At 39.4% G+C, this 24,485-nt stretch overlaps 1 protein-coding gene across 2 annotated transcripts in view; it reads right to left on the bottom strand.

The window, feature by feature from the left end:
• LOC102304446 (EGF-like repeat and discoidin I-like domain-containing protein 3) overlaps positions 1 to 24,485 on the bottom strand; it is a 131,430-nt gene that overhangs the window by 16,498 nt on the left and 90,447 nt on the right. For both annotated transcript variants that reach the window (XM_005922879.3, XM_005922880.2), the window contains exon 9: positions 6,755 to 6,910. In XM_005922879.3, the coding sequence (XP_005922941.1) occupies positions 6,755 to 6,910 (156 nt within the window). The remainder of the gene's footprint in view (positions 1 to 6,754; positions 6,911 to 24,485) is intronic.

The raw sequence follows: 24,485 nt of genomic DNA, 5'->3' as shown, positions 1-24,485 counted from the left end.
AACCCCGGCGGAAGGGGCTACATGAATAGGATGACGGACCTATGGATATATATATATATATATATATATATATCTCCAAGGGGACACCTTGGTGTTCCCTGGGCCAAGCTGGAGGAGTTGGCCAGCGAGAGGGAGGTCTGGACTTTTCTGCTTGGGCTCCTGCTTCTACGACCTGACCCGGATGAACAGAAGAAAATGGATGGATAGATGGATATGATTCCACAGCAAAACAGGGAAAGGCATTGTTTAAAAAAATTAAGGCAGTTTCAAGCATCTTTGGAGTTTTGTTATTAATAAAAGATTACTAAATATACAATCTGTAATTACTTGTTATTACTGCCTTTGTTCTTGCTTTTGTCCAGTGAGAGCTAAGATGGACTGCAGGCGTGCAATGACCCTGAATTTAATAAATGGTTAAGAAAATGGATATTTGGATGGCTGGATGGCTGGATGGATGGATGGATGGATGGATGGACAGATTGATCGATATGCTTTGTACTTGAGTTAGAACAGTGGCAGAACCTGTTATTACTGTAACTGGAATTAGAATCTATTAAGCAGAAGACAAATGACAGTTTTTATTTGTTTTCTAAGGGAAGAAGAAGAAAACAAACTATGCGTAGCTGAGTATAAACAAGCCCAACCTGCCATGCGTGACTTGCAGAAGTGACAGTGACAATAAAGGAGTTGGCAACTGACAGGTGAAGCCAAGTGTTAATAATTGTGCCACGGATAACTGAAACACTTAACAATGTGGCAGTGTTTTATTCTAAACTGTAAGTTTATTTGAACTGCTGCAAAATTCACAAAGCTATGTTGATAATTCTGAAGAAAAGGAGACTCTGAATCCGGTGGTGTTTTTGCATGTATTACTTTTCTTGGAATAGTAAACTTAGTCAAATATGCTGAAGCTAGTTGCCTCTACCTTCACACTAAACAAAGAGATTATGCAGCAATGAAGGCATAATGACAAAGAGCACATGTCACTATGTGTGCATTCGGAGTGACACAGCAGCCACAACTGCTCCTAACTATTGATTTTCCTGACAGTCAGGAGCATTATGAGGTGAGGCCCTATGCGACTCTAGAGCTGCAACTCAGCCCATACTACATTATTTAAACCTGCTGCACAGGTCAAGGAATCAGGTCGCTCAGATCTCTTTGCTCTCTAACCCCTTGTTGCCCAGAGCCGCCTGCGGTAATACCAGGAAAACTCACATACGTCTTCAGTGAAAGGTCAAAAGCATCATGCGAGGTGATAAAGAGGCAGTCACGCTGCATCAAACTGAAACGCACACCGAGACCAGTCTTTGAGGGGGTCAGCAATACGTTACCTAGTTATGTGTTTTTGTAATCCTGAGGTGCACAGTGGACCGCAGCTACTAAATACTACTACCATGGGTTCATTTTAGGATGTCGGTATTCAAACCCATCTAGTATTCAGTTACCCTCTGACCTGAATGGAATTGAAGGCTCTGATGACTTATTAACCCAGGTCACCTGAGTAAAACACTATTAAACATAAATCAATTACTTTTGTGCTTGATTGAACCCATCGACGGACTGTTTCAATACTGACACCAATGCAAGAGCGGTGGTGCAGGACAAGGTAACATAGTGACCCAGGTGCGGAAAGGGGATCCAGCTTAGCCGATATGTAGGATTATGGATGTGTCTCAGTGTAATTATGTTTAAACAATGGACTTTGCTCTTACTTGTCTCAGTTACAAGTGCAGTACAGCAGTATGTGGGATTGGTGTACAAAGAAAAGGCAAACAGGGCACTCTATAGATTTTGTAGAGGGATACTGTTGTGCATGCACCGCTGGGCCCTGCTTTGACAACATCTGTATTCTGACAGAGTCTCCTCTCTCAATCTAGATCTAACTGCCTGCAGCCTCTGCCACATAGGAGCTGGAGGGGGGAGCTGAGAAGAATACTTACAAGCCTCTACCACTGTGTTGGAAATAGGCAAACACACACACGGACATACACACACACACAAACTTTCACAGTATATCCCTGCCAAGTCAAGCATTGTGGTGTGGCAGGAGGAGCCTCGGGAGTCTAACAGCCAAATGTGTCCTCTAGCATTAATGGCTGCTTCGGCTGACTGAAGGGGGAAAACACCTTGAAGAATCATACATCTGAACAGCCACTTGGCTCCAGCAAGGGACAAACTGATTGACATTTGCTGAAGTCTTGCAAAACACGCCCGCCCTCTAATACAGAGCACACATGCTCGGAGTGACGGTATAGTCTTAGCTCTTCTCTGAATTATACAGCAATAACAACACAGGAGAGAACAAAAAAATGTGGAGCTGAAACTAGACTTAAAAATAAATGTATCATTCTCTTGAGATACAACCAGTATTTTTCCTTCTTTCACGTTCTAACTCAGATGACGCTTAGAAAACATTCATTCCAAGGTATTGAAATTGTCTGAGTATAAATCATGGTGAGCATGCCTGGCCCTCAGCCAAAGATCACCACGGGTGTTACAAACTCCTCAAGCAAAGAATATGACCTGTAGAAATGGAAAATTATTTCCAGGGATCTACTACTTCACTGGATCCCCAGCAAAGATAAGGGGATGAACTGAGAGCAGCTGTTGGTGTCAACGAAGCGCTGCTTTGATCTATCGTGTATCAGAGACAAACAAAAATGGAAGCTCTTTTCTAAGACTGCAACTCCCCTCGTGGTTGCATGCCTCCATCAGTGGGTCACACTGCAGTTTAAATCAGTGTTTCCATTTTGCTCAGTGATGGGAGTGATTCCTCATTTGAGGTTATGTTTTGCTGTGTATGTACTGTAATAGTGTGTAGTTTCAGAGAGGAAAAACAAGTTAAATTCTTCATCTTCTCGGTTTGGCCAATTATTTTGATTTGGAAAGACAATGTGTTGATAGATGCTAATGTTTCAAATATGGATCTTGCTGAAAAGAAGCAGGAAGTTATAATTCTTCAATGCTTCACAAACATCTTCAACCCAGTAGCACAGTTACACAATTTTTTTTATTGAATGTTACACAGAGGGGATCTTTGACCTGCTGATGCTGCAAGTGAGCAGTAGTGCCAAATTCAAAATAAAATTCTCAAGGTGTTTCAAAAATATGTTGACAAAAAAGAAAAAGAAAAAAGACAGGACACTACCTCAACTTAATGCCTGCTACGGGCACCGGTAACCTCTTCAAACTGCTCAGAAACAGTTTATCTAAGAAAGCCTGAAAATATCTGTCCACAAACTACAGAGTATGACCCACAGCTGGGCTATGATACAAAGCATGACAGAAAACTAGTAACTAAAGGATGTTAAGCTCAGTGTCGTCTTATTGTACTATTGGTTTAAAAAAATCACTTATAGATGTATATACTGGAATACAGATTCTGAATCCAAAAATTCCAGTCTGCCTTCAGATATTAAAGTGCTCAAATTATGCCTTGTGAGGTTTTATTTGTCTGTTATACTTTCTTTATTCATGTTAAGAATTCCATGCTGTTCTCTCCCAGGAAACACGGTACTTCTCTTCATCATTAAGTAACACAATGGCATAATGGCTACTTACCTAGTTCCTTTGGTACACTCTCAAACAAGTGCTTCAACTAAATCCACATGCAGCCAGATGCCATGCAGTCCACTATCAATTCCTCGCTAGAGTACCTTCTGCTAATTCTTACTCGAAAATATCTCAGCTATGAACAAAGCACACCAAATGTTCTGCTGCTGGTTGCAACGGTGAACACAAGAGTCTTCATGCTCTCACAGCTTCTGAGCTGTTTTACTTCTGATGGCAATGTTGCAGCAATAATAAGGCAATCACCATGTGTTTAATGGTAGAATGGCACAAAGCTATGTACTAGCCACTCTAATAGAGATGAATTTCCATTGAAAATATTCCCAGTTTTCTGTTTCTGTTGTCAGACAGTAAACAGAGCATAAAATAGAGACATACAACGTAACACATTAAGACTACTGTAAACCTGCCGCTTGGCATATTTTTCAACCTCTGCTCTGTGCTGACAAAACAATCATTTACATAATGTGCCGTGATTTACACTTAAAACGACTTGTTTTCTGTTAGCAGAAACTAACCTGAGTTAAGGTGGTGAAGCACTTCACCAAAGCTGCCTGACCATAGACAGCACAAAAGATAAGCTGTTTCAAGCCGTTTTGGTATTTTCAAACTGACTTGCTAAAGCACATTTCAGTATCCAGTGATCACATCTCGAAAAATCTTCCTTTTTGACACCAAAATGTAATAAACAGACTTAATGGTTTATAATTATACAGTATAACCTGAAATGACTTTGACTATAAACCCATTAGCAAAATGTCAACAGCTCCTGCAGAGGACAGCTCTCGCCTCCTGGTGGCCGTTACAGAAAATGCAGGTTTAAGGGCAGTTATGCATTAGCTTCATTTGTTCAGATCTGGAAACTAGCTCCATCTTTTATACTGTCTATGTGTCTGACTTTCTTCATGCCCACTGACCAATCAGAGGAGGATGGACTTTTTGGGAGGTGACCAATAAATGAGCTAAAACAGATGTGATGATGATGAGTGATGATGTTTTGCATCGTCAAACTAATTTAGATACTAGACAAAGACAATGTGGCTAAATACAAAATGCAGTTTAAAGATTAGTTCATTAATTTACAGGAAAAAAATTAGCCTTAGCCCATCCATCCATTCGCTTCCGCTTATCCTTTTCAGGGTCGCGGGGGGCGCTGGAGCCTATCCCAGCTGTCATAGGGCGAGAGGCAGGGTACACCCTGGACAGGTCGCCAGTCTGTCGCAGGGCCAACACACATGGACAGACAACCATTCGCACTCTCATTCACTCGCACATTCACACCTAGCCTTAGCCCGTTGTAAAAAAAAAGCTGTTGGCCACTGAACCTAACAACTGGCTGTGTCAACCCTTGGAAGCAAGAGCTACAATCAAGCATTTGTGATAACTGGCAATGAGTCTTTCCCATCACTGTGGAGGAATTATGGCCCACTCTTCTTTGCAGAATTGTTTTAATTCAACCACACTGGAGGGCTTTCCTGCATGAATGGCCTGTTTAACGTCATACAGAAACATCTCAATTGGATTAAGCAGCCCCAGACCATCAGACTATGATGTTCTTTTTATAAAATGCTGCGTTAGTTTTACACCAGATGCAACAAGACTTAAAGCTTCCAAAAAGTTTAGCTTTTGTCTCATCAGTCCACAGAATCATTTCCCATATGTTTTTAGATCAAAGATGTTTTTGGTAAATGTGAGATGAGCATTTGCGTTATTTTAAGTCAGCAGTGGTTTTCTCTTAAAACTCTCCCATGGATGCCATTTTTGCCCAGTCTTTTTCTCACTGTTGAATCATGAACGTTGACCTTAACTGAGACAAGTGAAGCTTGCAGTTCTTTAGATGTTGTTCTGGGTTCTTTTGTGACCTCCTGGATGAGTCATCGATGCGCTCTTGGAGTAATTTTGGTAGGCCGGCCACTCCTCGGAAGGTTCACCACTGTTTTAACTTTTCTCCATTTTTGGATAATGACTCTCACTGTGGTTCGCTGGATTCCCAAAGTCTCCGAAATTGCTTTGTAACCATTTGCAGACTGATAGATGTCAGTGAATTTATTTCTCAGCTGTTTCTTTAGATCATAGCATGATATGTTTCTTTTTCAGGCCTGGGTGTGGTTAATGACATGGAACTTAGCTAAGCAAAAACATGGTTAATCACAGTTAATTCATGATTTATCAAAGAGGGACAATTACTTGCTTGCATAGAGGCAGAGTGGTTTCTCCTTTATAAATGAAATCATCATTTAAAATCTGCATTTTGCATTTACTCCAGTTATCTTTGTCTAATATCAAAATTAGTTTGATGATGTGAAATGTGTGATAAATATGCATAAAAATAAGAACTAACTGTTCTGACAAAACCAAATTCACAAATTTTAACAGCTGGACTTTGTTTCATTAATAGTTATGAGTCAGTTATTTATTAATACAAATGTCATCTCCAGTTGAAAACTAATTTAACTATTGTAACTATTTTAAAATGTTAAATATTTTGAAATCATCTACAAAGCCTAAATGGATTTAAGTTAGACTGGAGAATAAACAAAGTATACAGTATATTATCCCAAAGCTGTTTCATGCTAAGCGCATTTGGCTTCTTGAATTCGACACATCAGCATTGGATGAATCAGAATGAAGAGGTAGGCCTTATCGTTCAATAGCACAGCAAGATCGAAAAGTAAACACAGATTGTCTTGCAATCAGTATCTGAAAGACAAGACGCTCCAGCTTTAGCTGTTAGCCTGTGTCTGCAGGTTCCCTGATATCAACAAAGAGCCCGCTGCAGCTCTGCACTGTCTCTGTTGTTGTGGGCGATTGGAATGGACATTTGTACTCTGCTGAAGGACCGTAAACAAGATTTTCAGCATAGCACCGGCCTGGCCAGGTTGACAGGGTGGTCTTATCTGATCTCAAACCAGAGAAAGGCAATAGGACAGACCAGGACAGACCAGGACAGCTCAGTTTGAGACGCTGATAAGAAGATGCTAAGAGGAAATGGAAAGGAGAAACAGACAGCTTCCAAGATGAACATTTTCACAATTTAACACCTTATAACACATTTACACATCTTTTTGATATTTGCTACGTTTTTGTCTGCTTCAGGTTTATTTGGCTGAGTGAGACCCTTCGTTCAAATAAAATAAAATAAAAACCAATCAAATCAATACGTAGTGTAAAAGCAACTTACCTTGTCCTTGCCCTGCTTCTCATCTTGATATACATTCCACTGCTCTCCATCATTACTGAAAGCGACTTTATATGAGCCAACAAACTGGACATGGCCGAAGTCTTTCGCTCCCTGGGTGATGATACCTGTCACCTTGGTTGGCACAAGCAAGTCCACCTGAGAGGAGCAAAGCCCAAGGAGGGATGGGAGCAGAGAGAAGGAGAGGCAAAACCAGAATGATAAATTCGATTGCTCAACAAACTCAGGTAGCAAAGTGTCAGATATGCTACGTTTTCAGGATTAAGTCAGCATTTTTCCTTTCGATTTTATCTGAGGATTTACTGAATAAAGACACCGGGCGCCAGTCAAGTCAGTTTCAATTATTCACAGAATATTGAACAACAAGGCTAAGTCCACAATCTCGCCTCAGCAAAACAGAAATTGCATGCTGCAGCAGCTTCTGAGACCCACACTGCTCCATTTGGGTTAATTTTTAATAGGTTCTCATTTGTTGCAAACAATTTACTGCGCAAGGGTTCCAGGCAGTAAATACACAAACTGTTACATTTATAGGCTTTTTAATGTTCAATTATGCTTTATTATATTCAAAAGTACATAACACTGTTGGTCTGAAACAAAAAATGAAGTTAAGAAGAATTTCAGGATACAGGCTACACTTTGAACCAAGGAGATGATAATCAAGCTTTTTGGGGTGAGATTTTACCACCATGATAATTATGTTAAATAAATATTGCATTCATTAAGTGAAAGGGATTGAAAGTAATTTTTAATCTAGTCCTCAGCAAAGCCATGCATAACTTTAAGGTTTAAGTGCAGTATTACTAAATAAATAGTTTGTTTTTTCTCAGGAATCAGTGGGTGTGTAATGTGAGACCCCTTTAACACAATGAAAACCTGAAAACTCTGTAGAACAACAGAAAAAAGTTTATTGTTCTTGTTATTTAACATGCAATTCACACTTTTTTTTTTTATAAAAAGGAAATTTTGTTTTTCCATCTTCCATTTTTAAACGAGGACATTTTATATTAGATAAACAGCAAACTAACATAATAACAACACTGCGTAGGTGATATCAAAGAAGCTGCTTTAGGCTGGTACCCCCTTTACACAAAATAGCTCAAATTTAACAGTAAAGCTGTTCTACTTAGCACATACATCAACGTGGCACCAATTTGCTATGAATAGAGGATGAAATACCGGGTTCAACTTGACATTTTGCTGTGCCATAGATAGCTGCAAAATTTAGAGGCGCAGCGAGCGCATGAGAGAAATGTAAGTATGCAGAGTTGTTTCTTTTGCTGAATATGCTGTACACAACACCAAGACAACCATGCATCACACTAATTGGCCTGGTCATAGGCCAACTTATACTGTGTCACACTGTTCTGATAAAAAAAACAAAACAATGGCCCCCTCATAGATTAAACAAATAAGCAAACAAACTAGTGCATGAGGTATGGTTTAGTTTCACTCCGTCTCCTGGTTTTGACACGTTGCAGAACCCTGCAGTGCAGCTTGGCACATCACAAAACACTTTCCAGTTGACTGCATTATCTGTTGTGACGAGTTAGGAAAAAAAAACCCTCTCTCTCTCTCTCACACACACACACACATGCAAACACACACAAATGCAGGACACCGGAGGCTGACAGGTAGTTTGCAAAACCTAAGCCTTAATGACAAGCCAAAGGAATAAATAAAATTCCGGAAGGTTGTTCAACAAAGTTCAAAGAAAACAAGTAAACCGAAAGCTAAATTTGCAAGAAACACAATAAAAAAACCACTAGTGTCAAAATAGAGGAATGCAGTTTAGGATTACACACAAAGGCTGACACAACCAACAAGGGACTGGACTGTGAATGCACAGAAAACTATCAGGTAAGCAAGATGCAAATGAAGGGAAAAAAACCCCCCAAACAACAGACAAAAAGAAAGTTTGGTAAAATAAAACTGAAAGAAATGACATGAATACGCAGAGGGGGGGGGAATTAGCTCTAAAGAAAGAGCAGGGAAGTGATCTTACAAAATCAAAATTACAATTAAACCCCAAACCCTGACAGTTTTGTCTTAGCGTTAATGCAAATGAGATGACAGCAAATCTTAGTACTGGGTATTACAGAGGCTTTAAATGATGACACTGTGCTGTGTGCTATGCTACATAAGCAGACACAGGTTTGGATTACAGTGAAGAAGTTTTTGTCTCCTTCCCTGTTTCTCAGTTTTTTGTTTCATTTGTTTTAATCTCCAAACAAATTTTAATTACTAAAGTTAAACTAATAGTTGTGGCTGCTTGACGAGGATGGATCACCCTTATGTTGTGGTCTGGCTAACCCTAGACGGGCCATAACAATAATGTTTTCCCTTTGCAAATGAAATCATCACTTAAAACCTGAACCTTGTATTTACTCTGGTTATCTTTGTCCAATATTCACATTTGTTTGACGATCTGAAACATTTAAGTGTAACAAATATGTAAAAGAACAAAAAAATCAGGAAGGGCGCAAATAGTTTTTTATGGCACCGAAGGTCCAAGGTAAGGCCACACTATCTCTAAAGGGATTAACTCGGCCAACATATGTGAGATGATAAGCTACTGAAAGCAGAACAAAGGTTTGGGAGTGGGACATTTATTTCACTGAATACCTGAAGCACAGGTATGCAACTAGCGAATACAGTAGCGTGCTATGGATGCATTATCTAATTGTCGTGAAAGCTCTATTCATTAAATTCCACTTCTAAATGAATTTTGTTAACACCTCCGTTTTTTTTATGCACCACAGTTCTCATTGCTGTTTCTAAGAGAAGCTGTGGAAGTGTTGTGGAATATTTGCCTGTGATGTATACCTTTAAAAAAAACACCCAACACTGCTATAATGAAAATAATGTCACGCCACCTCCTGAATAAAGGGTCCAGAAAGAAATGGTGGCAGACCTAGCTCGGTTGATTCAGAGGGGCATGGCATTGTGAGGCTTTGATTATGCTGCAGTTGCAAAACATTGAGGTAATCTTGTTCTACCCGAGCATTCAAGTCTGCCACCAAACAAAGGCATGCTTAAAGGGGAACCAGTAATTGCTGTCACAGGTAGCGGTCAAAAAATACAGCCGCCCCTAGCGTCGCCGCCTCTCAACGCTTTGATGGCCCAAACTGCATTAGGGAGCGAGATAAGCTTGTTAAAGCACGGCCTCTCCTCCAGCCCCCACCTTCTGTTCTTTCCTCCATCACGCTCTCAACCCCGTTCTCTCCTCCACAAGCTTTTAACCCAGACAAACTAGGAGCGTGTGAAGTCTTTGTAGCAATCTCTGAATGCTTGTGGCGTACAATTTACAGAGAAGTGAAACACGAGAATCTATTTTAGGATTTGGCTTTCTGAGTCTGAGATTACAAAATTAGATTCATCTCATATCTAAGCTCTCAGTATTACCAGAACCATGAGCCGCAGAGGCAATAGGGAGACAGGGTCAGTTACTTATTTGTACTTTGTCTTTGATGGCTTTGTGCAAAGTGGAATTGTTTGTACACTTCTGTCAGAGAAACACTTATCTCTCCCGCTCATTATGAGTTGGTATTTAAATGTCCTGTTTGTATTGAAATGGTTTTGCCACTGCAGGATAAAGAAGATTAATGCAGCGAGAGGAAAGCTTAATAAGGAGCCGAATACGTCCCGCTTTTCTATATTATGAATACAGTACGTGCACATATACAGCAACCTGCTAACAGTCTTCGTCCAGCTGTGCTGATTTAACTGTATGCAGCGAAGACTCGTTTAATCTTTGCAGCCTAAGGGAGGTGTTGTGTCTTTGTGTATACTGTATATTTAGAGGGCAGAATTCAGAATTCAACTCACAGTCATGAGGCGGATAGTGCTACGGCCCATGAACCCCACAACAGGGCAGCTATCATTAAAGCTTAAAGATGCAACAAGAACATTAAAAAGTGCTTTTCTGTCTACAGGAAGTTTCCACATACCTGTAGGAGGTTTGTTTACTTACTCATGAAAGCTTAAACAATGCACTGTATGCTTCATGTGATCACGCTGAACGTGAACATCTTGTCATATTACTACAACTCAGTTGGTAGCATGATAAAATAGCACATGGCCTGGTAAGGAGACCAGGGCAGTGCTGAGAAAAAATCAAGTTGAATTGTGTCAAGTTCAGCAGTCAGAGAAAAATGCACGTGTGATGCAATTAAAATTAAAAACAAATTAAAATCTGTTTCACGTATTACAGGCATAATAACAGTCAAAATTGCACTGGGGCAGTCAGTCCTGCATATGTTAATTGGTAATGTTAATGGCTCTCATTGCTAATGAAACTTAGCATTAAATTGAATTTGTTATCACTGTTTTAGGCGTGTGTTGTTTGATTTTAATCTCACCTTTAAGAAAGAAAGACCACCATCCAATGTACGATTTATGTCACAGCTACCCTGAATTACGAGTATTGGCAATTACCAAAACCCTTTTTTCATGTTTTTGTAATGGTTAATCCACCAGTATGTGCATGCGCTGAAATCGAAAAGAGATTTTTAATGCTAAAATCGAATTATTAAAATACAGGAGACAGAGCTGGTGGTGTTAAGATTTTAGTTGGGAGTAGGGATGTTCCTGGTGACTAATTTCTTAGTCACAAGGGGAAAAAACTGACTGAGTAGTTTAAAACCACGAAACACTGAGATATTAAGTTAAATTTGAGAACCGTTTAATGGAAAATGTCAAAAACTAATAACAAAGGTATTTTAAACTATTTGTCACATTCTTCAATAATGCTGCTTAACTGTGGAAAAGGAGGAAAAGAGGAAGACCTCAGAGGTGGTTCATGTAGAGAAGGAGGACATGCAGAGGGTTGGTGTGACAGAGGAGGATGCTAGAGAAAGAGGCAGTCGAAAGAATAAGATTATATACACAATACTGTAAAAAACATAAAAGACGCCTTACAAATCTGACAATTACACTCGTCAGTCATCTGCAATTGTACAGTTTTTACCACTGGATGTTTGATGTATTTTTGTAAGAATTCAATCCAAACAAAGCCACCTAATGTCACAGTGTACCTTTTTGTGGACTGATATACATTGGACTGAGTAATCACAGCAGACAGTTGAACCACTGTGGATGTTTGTAGACTGTTCCTGCTGTTTGCTGATGCGAAGTCAAATAAGGGAGCCATTACACAGAGAAATGGCCCATTTGCATTGAGTTATGTATGAGTTATCAGAGAGGCAGCTGGTGACATGTAATACCGTCTGAAAACAGCATAACATGCCAAATGGCAAACACTTTTATATACTGGTTCAAACCACCTGTCTCCAAAAAAAGATCTTTAATCCAAAAAGCACACATGAAATTACAAAAAAAAAAAAAAAAAAATGAGGGATGAGACTGCAGGCAGACAATTTCCAGACAGATGGTTCAGTGAGTACAGCACCTCTTTACTGAGTGCAAAAATGAGCCTGTTTGTGTTATGATACCTTTCTAAGCTTAAAGATGTGCCACTGCACACAGAGGTGAGCTGGCTAAGCCTATTTCATAAAATGAACCACTGGTCTGAGTCTCGCTGAGCTGACGAAGTTTTTTTTTTCTCTGTATGACAGCACATTGTCCCAATACCATGAAAGTGAAAATGATAGCATAAAAAAAATAAATTGCAACATATTTACGGCTTTACAAATCACCTTTAAATTTCTGAAATGTGAATATCATATATCAGATATATTTGTTTATTATTGTAAAAATGTCAGCATATAAAACCAACATGAGAAAAAGTTTTATTGTAAATAAAACAGAAATGCATGACACACCCTCACGCAGGATTAGTGACTGCCTTGGGTGACAAATACACAGTATATATCTGGGGAAGTGTTAGCTTGTCCATAAATGTACACTTCATTGTTAGGTGATTTGTTTGATAAAATACTGTTGTCACTAACTCTAATCAGCTCAGATTATATTGTTGTATTATATAATTTAAGGGAACAATAACTCACCTAATGTTACACCTCTGTTTATGTTACCTAAGGAGGTCTCCTGCTCCACGAGTGAATTATGACTCATTCTCTTCTCGTTCCTCCTCGTGGATGCGCACAAACCCACGCACCAACGCTCAATTAATTTCACTTTTTCCTTGTGATGTTGTTTTCTACTCCACAGTGCAGTACAAATGATCACTTTTTGTGTTTCGGTTACCATCTGTCTTACGCAGCCAGGTTATATAGAATTTCAAGTCTACAAGCTAACAAGCTCCCTGCATTAGCACGCAGACCGAGATGTGCATACTCCTACAAATTTCAGTATGGCTCGTGCACACACACACTCACAGATAGTGGATCCTCCTTTCTTACACCTTTTGTGACCGGGGTGGTGGGATGTCAGAAGGTATAAATGGCTGCTGAGTTCTCACACACTGAAAGGAAGGTTTGCAGGCAGTTTGAAGCTGCCCTGGAGCATTTAGCATACAAAAGTCAATGTCACAGAGGGAAAGCATAACAGGCTGGTCAGTGTGGCTGTGACCGTTCACACTTGGGCGTAAACATTTTTTTTTTTAAATTTGACTGGACTATACTGATTTCAAAAGTCCTAAATGTCAAAATAAGAATCAAATGCAGTCGCCTGAAAGAAAAATCTTAGTGTGCCGTGTGTCTTTGTCACAGCGAGTCAGCTGGTTGGCTGGTCAAAGCACATCTTACAGCCAAAATGAGAGGGAAGCAGTAACTCACAGTGAATTGCAAACACACAAATTTTAAAGGCAAACAGTTATACATGCCATGAACATTGCATGCATTAAACATCCTCCCCTGCACTCTTCTCCCCCTGCACTCCTTTCTCTCTCATCTTCCTGGCAGCGCACTTGAATGAAGCAATGCTGCATGTAACTGAATTTAAATTCTTTGTTGCTAAAAATAAATAATTTTGTTTGTACATCTTATCTAGCGACACCAGCAGTATCATTTCCATTTATCCGGTGAATGCTAATGTTGCTAAAGTTAGCATTTCAGCATGTCTGGTAAGCCTCGATCGTGTTAATTTAAGTCAATTTTAATTGCTACGGTGCCAAACATCGCTGGCATTTCACATTCAGGGAGTAGGGGTCCTTGTGTTTTTTCCCTGGTATTTTCCCAAAGTTCAATAAGCAATTTTTGGTAGCAAAAAGAAAAAAATAGATGAAAACAAAAGGCGAATTAGAAATCTCCCAGACATGACAAGTTCTGGCTGTCAAACTTCAACCTTTACTCTCAATTGAACCTCCAAATGTGGACTTGGACTCTATCAGCCAAACCTGACAGAATGGCAGCATGAGAAGTTTTATCCATAAATGTATCCATATTAGATACATAATAAATCAGAGCGCAAGACCAGTATATCGGTAGGGTGGATGTATTGGCGAAAATAAGCTGTTTGCTGATATTTCAGCATCAGAATTTCTAACAGGAGATAAATGAACAGTTCAAAAGTAAAGAAGAGACACTTCTCATTTCTTCATATTACTTGTCATCTTTAAAGTGATGTTGAACAAATGTTTTCCAGACTTTCTGATGTTCTTTCTTTAATTGTGCCTGGCCATTTTATGAGGAATGTACTTTAGTGGGGTTAAGTTTATTGGTGATTCTAAATTGCCCATAGGTGCGAATGGTTGCCTGTCTCTGTGTGTTAGCCCTGCGACAGACGGGTCCAGGGTCTACCTCGCCTCTCGCCGTATGACAGCCGGGGTAGGCTACAGCCTCCACGTAACCCTGATAACGGCAAGTGGAAGAGAATGGATGGATCTTTAGGCACTTTGTTACTAGGAGCCTTTCACAAAAATTGATAATTTGATCAATTCAGTTTTGTTTACAGTATATAACGCCAAATCATAAAAACAATTGTCTTAAAGAGGCAGCTGTATAAGGTAAAGAAAAAAGAAACGAGTGTAAGGGAGAAAAACCAGCAACAATACAAAGAAAACAGAGAAAAGCAGTGTGGGACAGAAAATGGAGCATAAGAAAGCCAACATCCAAAGAAGAGCTTTGGATTATGGACAAGAAGCCTGCAGAACTATTCCTGAAGACTACTTAAAGAAATTACTAGAAAACTGCCTAAGAGAGTTCAGGCTGTGTTGAAGAATAAAGGTGCTCATACCAAATCTTGACTTTTAATCTCGTTAGAATTGTGCAAACTCTGATGGTACAAATATCCAGGCTATACCAAACTTGCTTTGTATTATGCGCCTCAGGTTAGGAAGATACTCCAGATGTCTAAGGAATGGTCCTTCATATTCTTCATATCATTTTATTTTCCACTTTATTTCCTTATTAAAAAATATTTTTTAAGGTTTTAGAACATTGCACTGCATTTTTTCCTCCATTTTCCTAGAATAATACACAGAAATGAGGGGTGGCTAAAGACTTTTTCACAGTACCGTATCCTATAGCCATAATTTATTAAAATACTGGTGGTGGTCAGCGGTACCCCTCAGCTTCCTGGTAGATACACTTACATTACTAATTTCAAAATGCTAAGTGACTTTCTTCTCAAGTAACCGCATCTACAAGATTTGAGAAAATCTGTCCTTTGACCTCAACCTTGAGGTTAAGGTCACTGAGATTCTAACTCTTCTGAGATTTTTAGTAGCTACACCTATGGTATCAACTTAAAAGTCTTACTCGTTCTTGAGTTATTGCATTCACAAACTTGGGTGTTCATGTTGCCCGCCTGCCTGGCAGGGTGATGGCAATATCGCATCGTTTTACGGAGTAAAAACTATTTGATAAATTAGTAGTGAAATATGACCATCCGCCTTACAGTCACAGCTTGAAACAAAAAAACCTGCAAGGTCAGCTTTTTTTAGACCTCATTCATCCAATCCACAACTTCAAAGCACTGCTCCATGCTTTAAAGGAGAAAGTGCATATTCAGATTATTAAATGATTATTTAATTTCCATTCTTTGCTCTAAAGCAAAGTCAGACTTTAATCAAAGCAACCAGCTTAGAGCACAAGCACTGCTATCTGAAAAGGCCTCTTTCAGAAAACTTGGAGCACATACTGTAGCCATAAAACAGATGGAGCCTCACTTCAGCATGTCAAGTTAAGTCTAAATGGTTGCACCGATGCAGGGAATTGGTCATGGCAAAAGGAACAGGAAAGAAATCAACCATGGTCATCTGGATCATTTAGAGCTATTACGGCACGGAGAACATCATCTGTAGCCAGATGCTTCCCATGTCAGAATGAGTGAAGTGTGGGAGTCGGATCCACACGCGTAAAAAATGGTCTTGATGGTGCACTAGTAAGGGACTTGGGGAATTTCACACTCTGTTTAATGCTCACTGTGGCTAGACATCTGATGGACACTTACTCACAGCGAAAAATCTAAAGCATTCTGTCTCCTTGTGTGATCTTGACCGAACTCAAATCTGTAACTCACTCTGGTGGGAAGAGAACTCCTTACTGTTGAAATATTAAGCAGGCGTAAAAAATGTAAAATGATTTAATAACCTAAAGAAAGGTTTTCCATTTTATCGCTGATTACTCTTTCTGGAGGTAGTGCAAACGAGGTTGCAGTTTAAAAAATAAATGTTTACTCCGAGTGCTGCACTTATATCTCATCATACCACTTTCCCCGCTTCCTTCTCCTCCTTCTCACACGGTATATGAAATATTCATATCAAATTCTCACACATATGGACATATATAAACACACAGTGCACAAAATGGAAGAGAAGGAAGTGGAGGACATCGTAAGCAATAAAAAGAGGAAGTGATAAAATTAAAAAACACATTTATGGACATAAGTGCATACTGCAGTATCATATCTACACAGCCACAGCTTGGCTTCAGACTATTCTAAATTTATCATGATACTCTAGCATGTAGCAGTCCTCCTTAAATCCAGTCCATACTCTCCTGAGTGGATATCATGTCTGATTTAAGTGTACAGATGTGAGTAGCGGATGCCCCTGTGTGCCAAGAGATGGCTTCCAAACACGATGAAACCACAAGATACACATGCAAAACACAGCGAATCGCTGCTGCACCGATTTAAGATCTGGCACCTTCACTTCTGACAATTCCTGCAGAACCACGGCATGCTCTGCTGCCGACTCATGAATCAATCATCCCGGGATAAAACAGACAAATGCATCCTGCGTTAGGTCAGAAGGAATGAGAGAAACAGAGGAAGAAAGAGAGAGAGGATGTGGTGCTGAAGGATAAGATGGCTTCCTTTGATAATAAGAACAAATGAGTTATTTTACACAGATTTTAGACCTGGACATTTAAGGATGTGGTGGGAGGGAGGAAACGCTAAAAAGAACACAACCAAATGAATCAGAGAAGCAGATGGATTTACCATTCCTTCTATAACTTTATTTGGAAGCTAATTGAATCAGCACACTAGCTGCAGGGAATCTGAATAAAATAGAGCCAAGAAAGAGTCGTATTGGACAGGGTGGAAGTGAGGCTCGGACGATAACGCTTCCACTGAATTTACATCGGGCATGTTTTCAGCTAGTGTGCAAATTGTTTTTGAGTTCATGGATAATGGTGTCAAAATAATAGAATTCGCAACATCCATCTGCTTCCGCTTATCAGGGTCGCGGGAGCCTATCCCAGCTGTCATAGGGCGAAAGGTGGGGTACACCCTGGACAGGTCGCCAGTCTAACACATAGGGACAGACAACCATTCACACCTAGTGGCAATTTGGATTATCCAATTAACCTATCCCCACAAGTTGCATGTTTTTGGACGGTGGGAGGAAGTACCCGGAGAGAACCCACGCAAACACGGGGAGAACATGCAAACTCCACACAGAAAGACCCCGGCCTGATGGTGGAATTGAACTCAAGACCTTCTTGCTGTGAGGCAACAGTGCTAACCACCATGCCACCGTGCTGCCCAGAATTCGCAACATATGTGAGAAAAATGTTTTATTTTTGAATCAACAGTTACTTTTTATGTCTATTCAGATTATATTATAGTTGGGTAGCCAGCAGTTACATATGCAGTAGCAGATGTGTCCCATCTGACATGCTTTTTCTACTGAAGTCTGATAAGAGCCCAGAGCGATTCCGTTTAATATTCAACAAAAAAAACAAAAAACAAAAAAACTTCCCCACTTGTAAAATCATTCACGCACCGCCCGTAGCTACATGGTGCAAATTTCAATTTGCCTTTCTGCAACTGAGATGGCACGTCAGCGCTGGCAGTGGGATTTGGAGCAGCGGTCATCTGTTAACATGGCTTTCAAAGTCAGAACCAGCAGGCAGTGCCGCAGCCCAAGCTTAGGCAAGCACGACTAACAAATAAAACTAAGCAAAATAAATATTTACGCAGAAAAAGGATTGGCTAATATTATGTTGGATAAAATCCCCATCGACAAGCGTGGCTGCAGACTGTTCATAGAGTCCATGGTTATGTGCTTCTCAGCGGCATCTGAAACAGAAACCGATCGGAGATGTTTTCCCTGTAGCAGTCGCTTTCTTCAATTAGTTCAGAAAGAAAACTTAGCTACAGGCGCCGCTCCTATCGATTCGGTTTTGTATTTAGTGCAGTAGGACAAATAACGATAAAAAGCTGCACAGCCGGGAAAAATAAAGAATGTGATTAGAATGCTGAATAGTCCAATCTGCAGGGACAAGTGCCTTTATCTAGTTTCAACCAGATCAATATTACAGTAATAAAAAAAATGCTGGATTAAGAGGACACCACGTTTGTGCTGCCTAATATTTGTTGCAAAAAAAATCTTCCACTGCAGAGGAGATCATACTTGAAGGACAGAGAAGACAGCGACTCACCCTTTAAAGTTCCCAGTGAGTTCTTACTGTCTCATGCAAGTATTTGCAACAAAGTGCTGGTCTTTTGTTCTTGAAATAAAGACATGATCATTGCCATGCTAGACAATAAGAATCCCTCTTAAATCCTTTCATGCCACAATGCCTTTGCTCTCTCAGTGGCAGCTTTTCTGTTTTGTTTTTTTTTTTCTTTCCTTTTTTTTATTTTTTAGAAAGGACACACTTCATCTTTGCTGCATAAACACTCAAGAAGAGATGAGAGTTTCAATGGGACAAATTAAAGCCATTCTCCTCTGTGGATGGATGAGACAAACACCCAGCTAATTCTATTGATTAAAAGAAATAGAGTTTGCAGTCAGCAGCGCTGTATTTGAAGCAGCAATTTGATTAGGAAGCTGCGCTCGGCAAAATTGGTGAAATGATAATACCCGGTTTGATTATATCAAATGCAGGCTCACAGGCACTGTGCAGGACTCAATCTTGCATCACATTTACTTATTGTGCGCTCTTGTCTTTGACCCACATGAGAAAAAGTGTGAAGTGTCAACGTGTAAAATGCTTTATGAACGAACACTGTGGGTGATTTTCTTCAACAGTATATTAATTAATGCACTTTATTACAAGTGCATTTTGAATTGCACTATAAATTACACTCATAGAGGTTTAAAAATTGATGAATGCTTTTAAAGAGTAAATAAAAAATTGCAGGATTATAATCATTCACAACTATATCTGAAATTAATTTACTGAATTTAATGTAATTTTTCTGCTCCTATTACAAAATTCGCTCTAATGAAACAACGGATATCCGCAGATGTGTTTGTGTATTTATTTAGACTTTTGAGATGCACTGATGCTGTCAAACCAGGTAAGTGCAGTGCCTTCTTTTGGTGGGATATCACGCGCCTTTTTTGAGATATCATTTTAATTCCTTAGTTTATAAATACAACATTACCAACTGCGACATTGCCCTTTACTGAGGTTAACCTGTCTGTGAGAGTGGGTGAGATAAAGACAAGCTAAATGACAACATAACAACATTTATTTGATCTTATTTACCACTGTTTGTTAGGAAATGCAACCCATTAAAAAGTTACACTTTCTGGTAAAAATCATGAATACTGCTTTTAGCAAAATGTTTTTTTAATCTAAATATTTGCTTACTGAGTGTCCTGAGTGCCTTTAATCATCTATCCATCTATCCATTTGAACAAGTCACCATTCTGTCTCAGGGCGTACACAGAAAGGCAACCACTCACGCTCACATTCACATCTATGGCCAATTGAGAGTCACCGGTTAACCCAACATGCATGTCTATGGACTGTGGGAGAAGCTGCAGTACCTGGATAGAATAAGCAAACCCGGGGCCTCGTTGCTGTGAAGCAATGACGCTGTCTGCCACACCACCACAATAATCAACCACCCACAGCAAACAGGGTTACTATGACTGAACACTGAGAACATTAACGAAACCGAGAGTGCTTCATGAATCTCAAGATGAGGATAAGGCGAGAAGAAGAACATCTGAGTAACAGCTGAGCAACAGACTGTTCATCCCATTTAAACGTTGGCTTGTATCTATCTGAAGTGCTGCTTGTACTGTGCCTAGCCCTAACACGACAAGACTAATCTCTCACATTCATCCTGCTGGGAGTCTCCTCCGGTACTGTATAACCACTGCCATTCCTTTTTGGTGCTGATAGACTTTGGATTCCAGACGTGCTTCATATTAAGAGCATTGGACCATGAATTAAATATATCCACTTGCCTCAGATGAACAGTGCTTAGTGGCTTTTACGCTTCTCTCTCTGGAAATCTTACTTGCTTAAAAGGCATTAATACTGTACGAAATGCCTTAAGTATGCTAAGGTAGTATTGCCATTGTCTCCATGACATTGAGGGATCCTTTAAACTTTTGAAGTGTTTCTTAAGTATGCAAATCACAAAGAGGTACTCAATAGAGTGAAAAGTATTTTTTTTTCCATTAAAAAACATAGCAGTATAACCGGATCACTAACCCCTGCTACAATATGACTTTTTAAGGTCCACGAATTAAAGCAATGCTCATTTAAATCGAGAAGACTTCAGACAAAAAGCTCAGCTAACCTGCTTCTTTTCATGCCGGTAATGTCTTCTTCTTCCTAGGTCAGGACTGCTCTTTCAACATGGATCATTTCTTGTGATTTAAACAAGGAAATGGTCAAAACCACCAATTACTGCTATCAACAACCATATACAAAGTACTGAGTCAAACTGTTCACATAGCCTGGTATTTATTTCATACTGATTCATGAATGAAGGTAATAGATAAAAAATATAAACCAGAACTTGATGATGCAATCTGCTGTCCTACTGTCTCGCTATTTTCAAGGTGGCAGACTGGAACTTTGTCAAAGCCAAAAAGCTGGAGAGGGAAAACTATCTCCTGGCTGGCCTTCATCATTTTTAGTGAGCATTGACTACACAGACTCATTTAGCCAATGTCAAGAAATAAATGGCTGCAACCCAATTCTGTCATATACCTGTAGTGCTTTATGATAATTTCCAACTTCCCAAACCTCCTGTACTGGTAGTACCAATCCAAATTCTTAGGATCAACAGAGAAGATGAGAGTGCAATAGCTTTTTTTTTAAACTGATACTTGATTTCTGCACATAATATTGGCATTGAGGAAATGTGTGCTTGTAAACTAGTGCTACCTTGATCTCAGCTCTCTTTGGCAGTTCTTTAACTTGTTACCCCATCTTTGTTTGTAATCGCCCAATGTGTTTTCTCCTCGGTCCCACGTGCTCCAACAGAGAGGCACTTCTCCCCCCCATGAGTACCCAGTACTTCACCTGCTGCACTTTCAATATTTACCTCATCAGCATCTGCCTAAGTAAACCCGCACTATCATAGTTCACACTAATTATGTGTGCTCTGCTCTGCATGTTAGTTTATGGTTGTTCGTTTTTCTTTCTTTTTTTTTTTACGATCCTGCAACATCAATGCTCTTCATTCAATAAGCCCGTGTTACAAACTAAACAGTGATAATATCTGGGCAAATCTGTCTAATACAGAGTAAACAGATGGATTGGTGTGATTTACTTACAGAAACCACAGAAACTCTGAAGCACTGATGCTGTGTTTGAATCCATAAATGCTAATGCTAGACTCTAGGTTTAGATGTACGTAAATAATAATATCAGACACAGGCCTATGGTTTTCTTTGGTTTTCTTATTTTTGATGATTGCTCACAAGAAAAAAGTTTTTCTTCTTGTTTTTGTTTCCACTAAAACAAAAACCTTGCAATGATTAGCTTTGTTGAGGTTGAATCTCCATTAATAGCATTACTTCATGTATCTGATTTTCTTTTGGCCAAAGGACCTTAAAGGATACATATTTGATTTTATTTATTTATTTTATTTTCCTTGTGAAACTGAGTGGAAAGACACTACAAAAAAAAGGTTTATTATTTAAATTTGTGTCAAATAAATGTGTTTATGTTAAGTAAGTGTGGTGTCCATTGTGTGCTGGAAGCCTTATTGTTCCTGTGGTGGAGCAGCTACTACCAATCTCCTTTACGAAACTAGCCTCGGACGGGATATAGATATTTGGGACGCATTTGATTTCTTGTAACCTATTTTTAGAGAAACTGTGATTCTGGGTTAAACATTGGGGTGAAATTGATGACACCGACACCTAGTGAACTGCCCAAGGTCAACAGTCCTGATTTCCACGCATTAAAGGTTTGGCGTAAGTACAGATTGCGTTACACCTGCATCTTATTTTCATTTTTATTCTTAAAATTTACAGCAATAGGAAAATGAAAAGGATTTCCATTTATTGTAAATAACTACTTGTGGTCCACCTGCAGTTTTTTCACAGCCCACCAGTGAGCTGTGACCCATGCTTTGGGAGTAGTTGGTCAAGCACATGGTGACTCATCAGTGTAAAAAGGATATGATGTTACAGCTGCTACAACACCACTGCATTAAAGAAACAGTGTATATATTAGCAACAACCACTGTTTGCCGAGTAAACCATTAGCGCCATTATTAAAAAGAGAGTTACTGTACTTCTTTCAAAGTTTTCACACAAACCTCGCTCACTCTGCATCATCAGAGGCAGAGGTGATTATCAGGGTGCCACAGCCGCACACCACACATATTCATCATTTTAAGGAGATAATTGGGTGTGAAAACCATGGAGACGGGGGATAAGAAATGAACCACAGACCGGAATTGCGTTCATAACTTGTTTTGTAACCTTTGCTGGATACAAATAAATCTAACAAGTTGCAAACTAAGTGATGTATTTTGTGCTATCTATGTCTACACAAGGCCATGCTTACACTTGTTTCACTAATGCACTGTATGGTTACATTTAATGATTATTTACTTGAGCCCATTGCAATGTAGTTACCCAATATTAGGAATAATCTAAGAAAAAGTTGCAATTCCTTTGTAGAAGAATTTTACATTCCTGTTTAAATTCCTGAAGGTTCTGTGACTTCTTCTAAGTGCAAAGGCATGTCAATACCAATACTGCAGCTGAGTGTCAACAAATAACCAACATACAAATAGCAAGAAAATGTAAAACCTCCTCAGTGCCGCCTATGACAGAGATACAAATGGAGAATTCAAAACTCTTGCCAAGTCATTTGTTAACCGCAACCAAATTAAATATGAGGGAAGAGACAATCCCACTTCATTCCAGCCTTGTGTACTTGTTTGTCTGGGGCTTCTTTATCATAATCCACCATAAAAACTCTCCACAGTCCCGAGCAGTGCTTGTCAGAAAATTTGCAGTACACTTGTTGCTTTATTAACAGAACAGTTATGAAACTGAAAAGTAGCAACTGTCTCTCTATCACGTTCTCTCTGCAACATGGACATGTTAATGTGCATAATTAACTAATCAGCTTATGCCAGCTCGAAACATTTGGCAGCCTCGTCTGACAGCTTCAGCTCCTCTCTTGAAAACATCTTGAAATTTTCTGGTTTAGTCTCCCCGTGTGTAATTTTATCCCCTGTCAGAACAGAATAGCTTCAACTTGGAAGGTGACCAAAAGGTCCAGCTCTTGGTGATTTTTTTTTTCTTTACTTAAAAGCTTTCTGTCGCAAAATGAAAAGGAATATAATAGCCTTAATATTTTTATATTAAGGCTGTTGCTAACTTCAGAATGTTAACTGTGCAGTTAGATGAAATGATGATAATAGACGTGTTTACTAGGTGGGGAAATGTCTTACTATTTAGGGCTCCACATTGGTTGGTTGATATGCTCTCTCCAGAACAAAGTCTTACAGGCTTGACAATTGCCTGTGTTACTTTGATAAGGAAGAAGGCGCTAGATCAGTGGCCCTCCAGGTTCCATCAGTTATTTTTGTGTAAAATATATCTATTCAATTTCAGATTCGCCCACCCTAATGTAGAGTGATAGATTAGGTCTAACTTTACAAACATTTACAGCTGCTGAACATTTACTTTGAGCTGTCCTCAAACTAAATGGCTGCATTTCTATTGCAAACAACAGTTTAACAGCACAGTAATTTGTGCTGTGATTTTCCAGCAACTTTCTCTAGGACTCGCTGTGTCTTTGAGTGTAAATGTGTTAGGTTTGGCATATTTGGGCATAGTTGGTCTAAAAACTGTTTTACTTAGCCACGGCTGAGGTACTGCTACAGATATCTCAGCTTTGGGTACTGAGTGGTGATTATTTATCAGTCTGAACATAGTAAACTGTTCCTGTACTGAGTGCAAGGTGACATCAGGCTTGACAAATGTGCATTTATTGTTACCTCCCTCCTACCCATTGTCACAGCTGATTGACCTGGAATGCCAATATCTATTTGAAATGTATGGGTATTCTGATAAGAAAAAAAGGCCTTCTGACAAAATCTGTGCATCATCATGTCTTTTCTGTTGTATACATTAAGCCAGACCTTCCATAAGTGTGTGTGTGTGGGGGGGGGAACAAAA

The sequence above is a fragment of the Haplochromis burtoni genome, unplaced genomic scaffold, assembly GCF_018398535.1.
Source record: "Haplochromis burtoni strain Fernald_Lab_line unplaced genomic scaffold, NCSU_Asbu1 Contig_63, whole genome shotgun sequence".
NCBI lineage: Eukaryota > Metazoa > Chordata > Actinopteri > Cichliformes > Cichlidae > Haplochromis > Haplochromis burtoni.
This window is presented reverse-complemented; position numbering and strand designations above follow the sequence as displayed.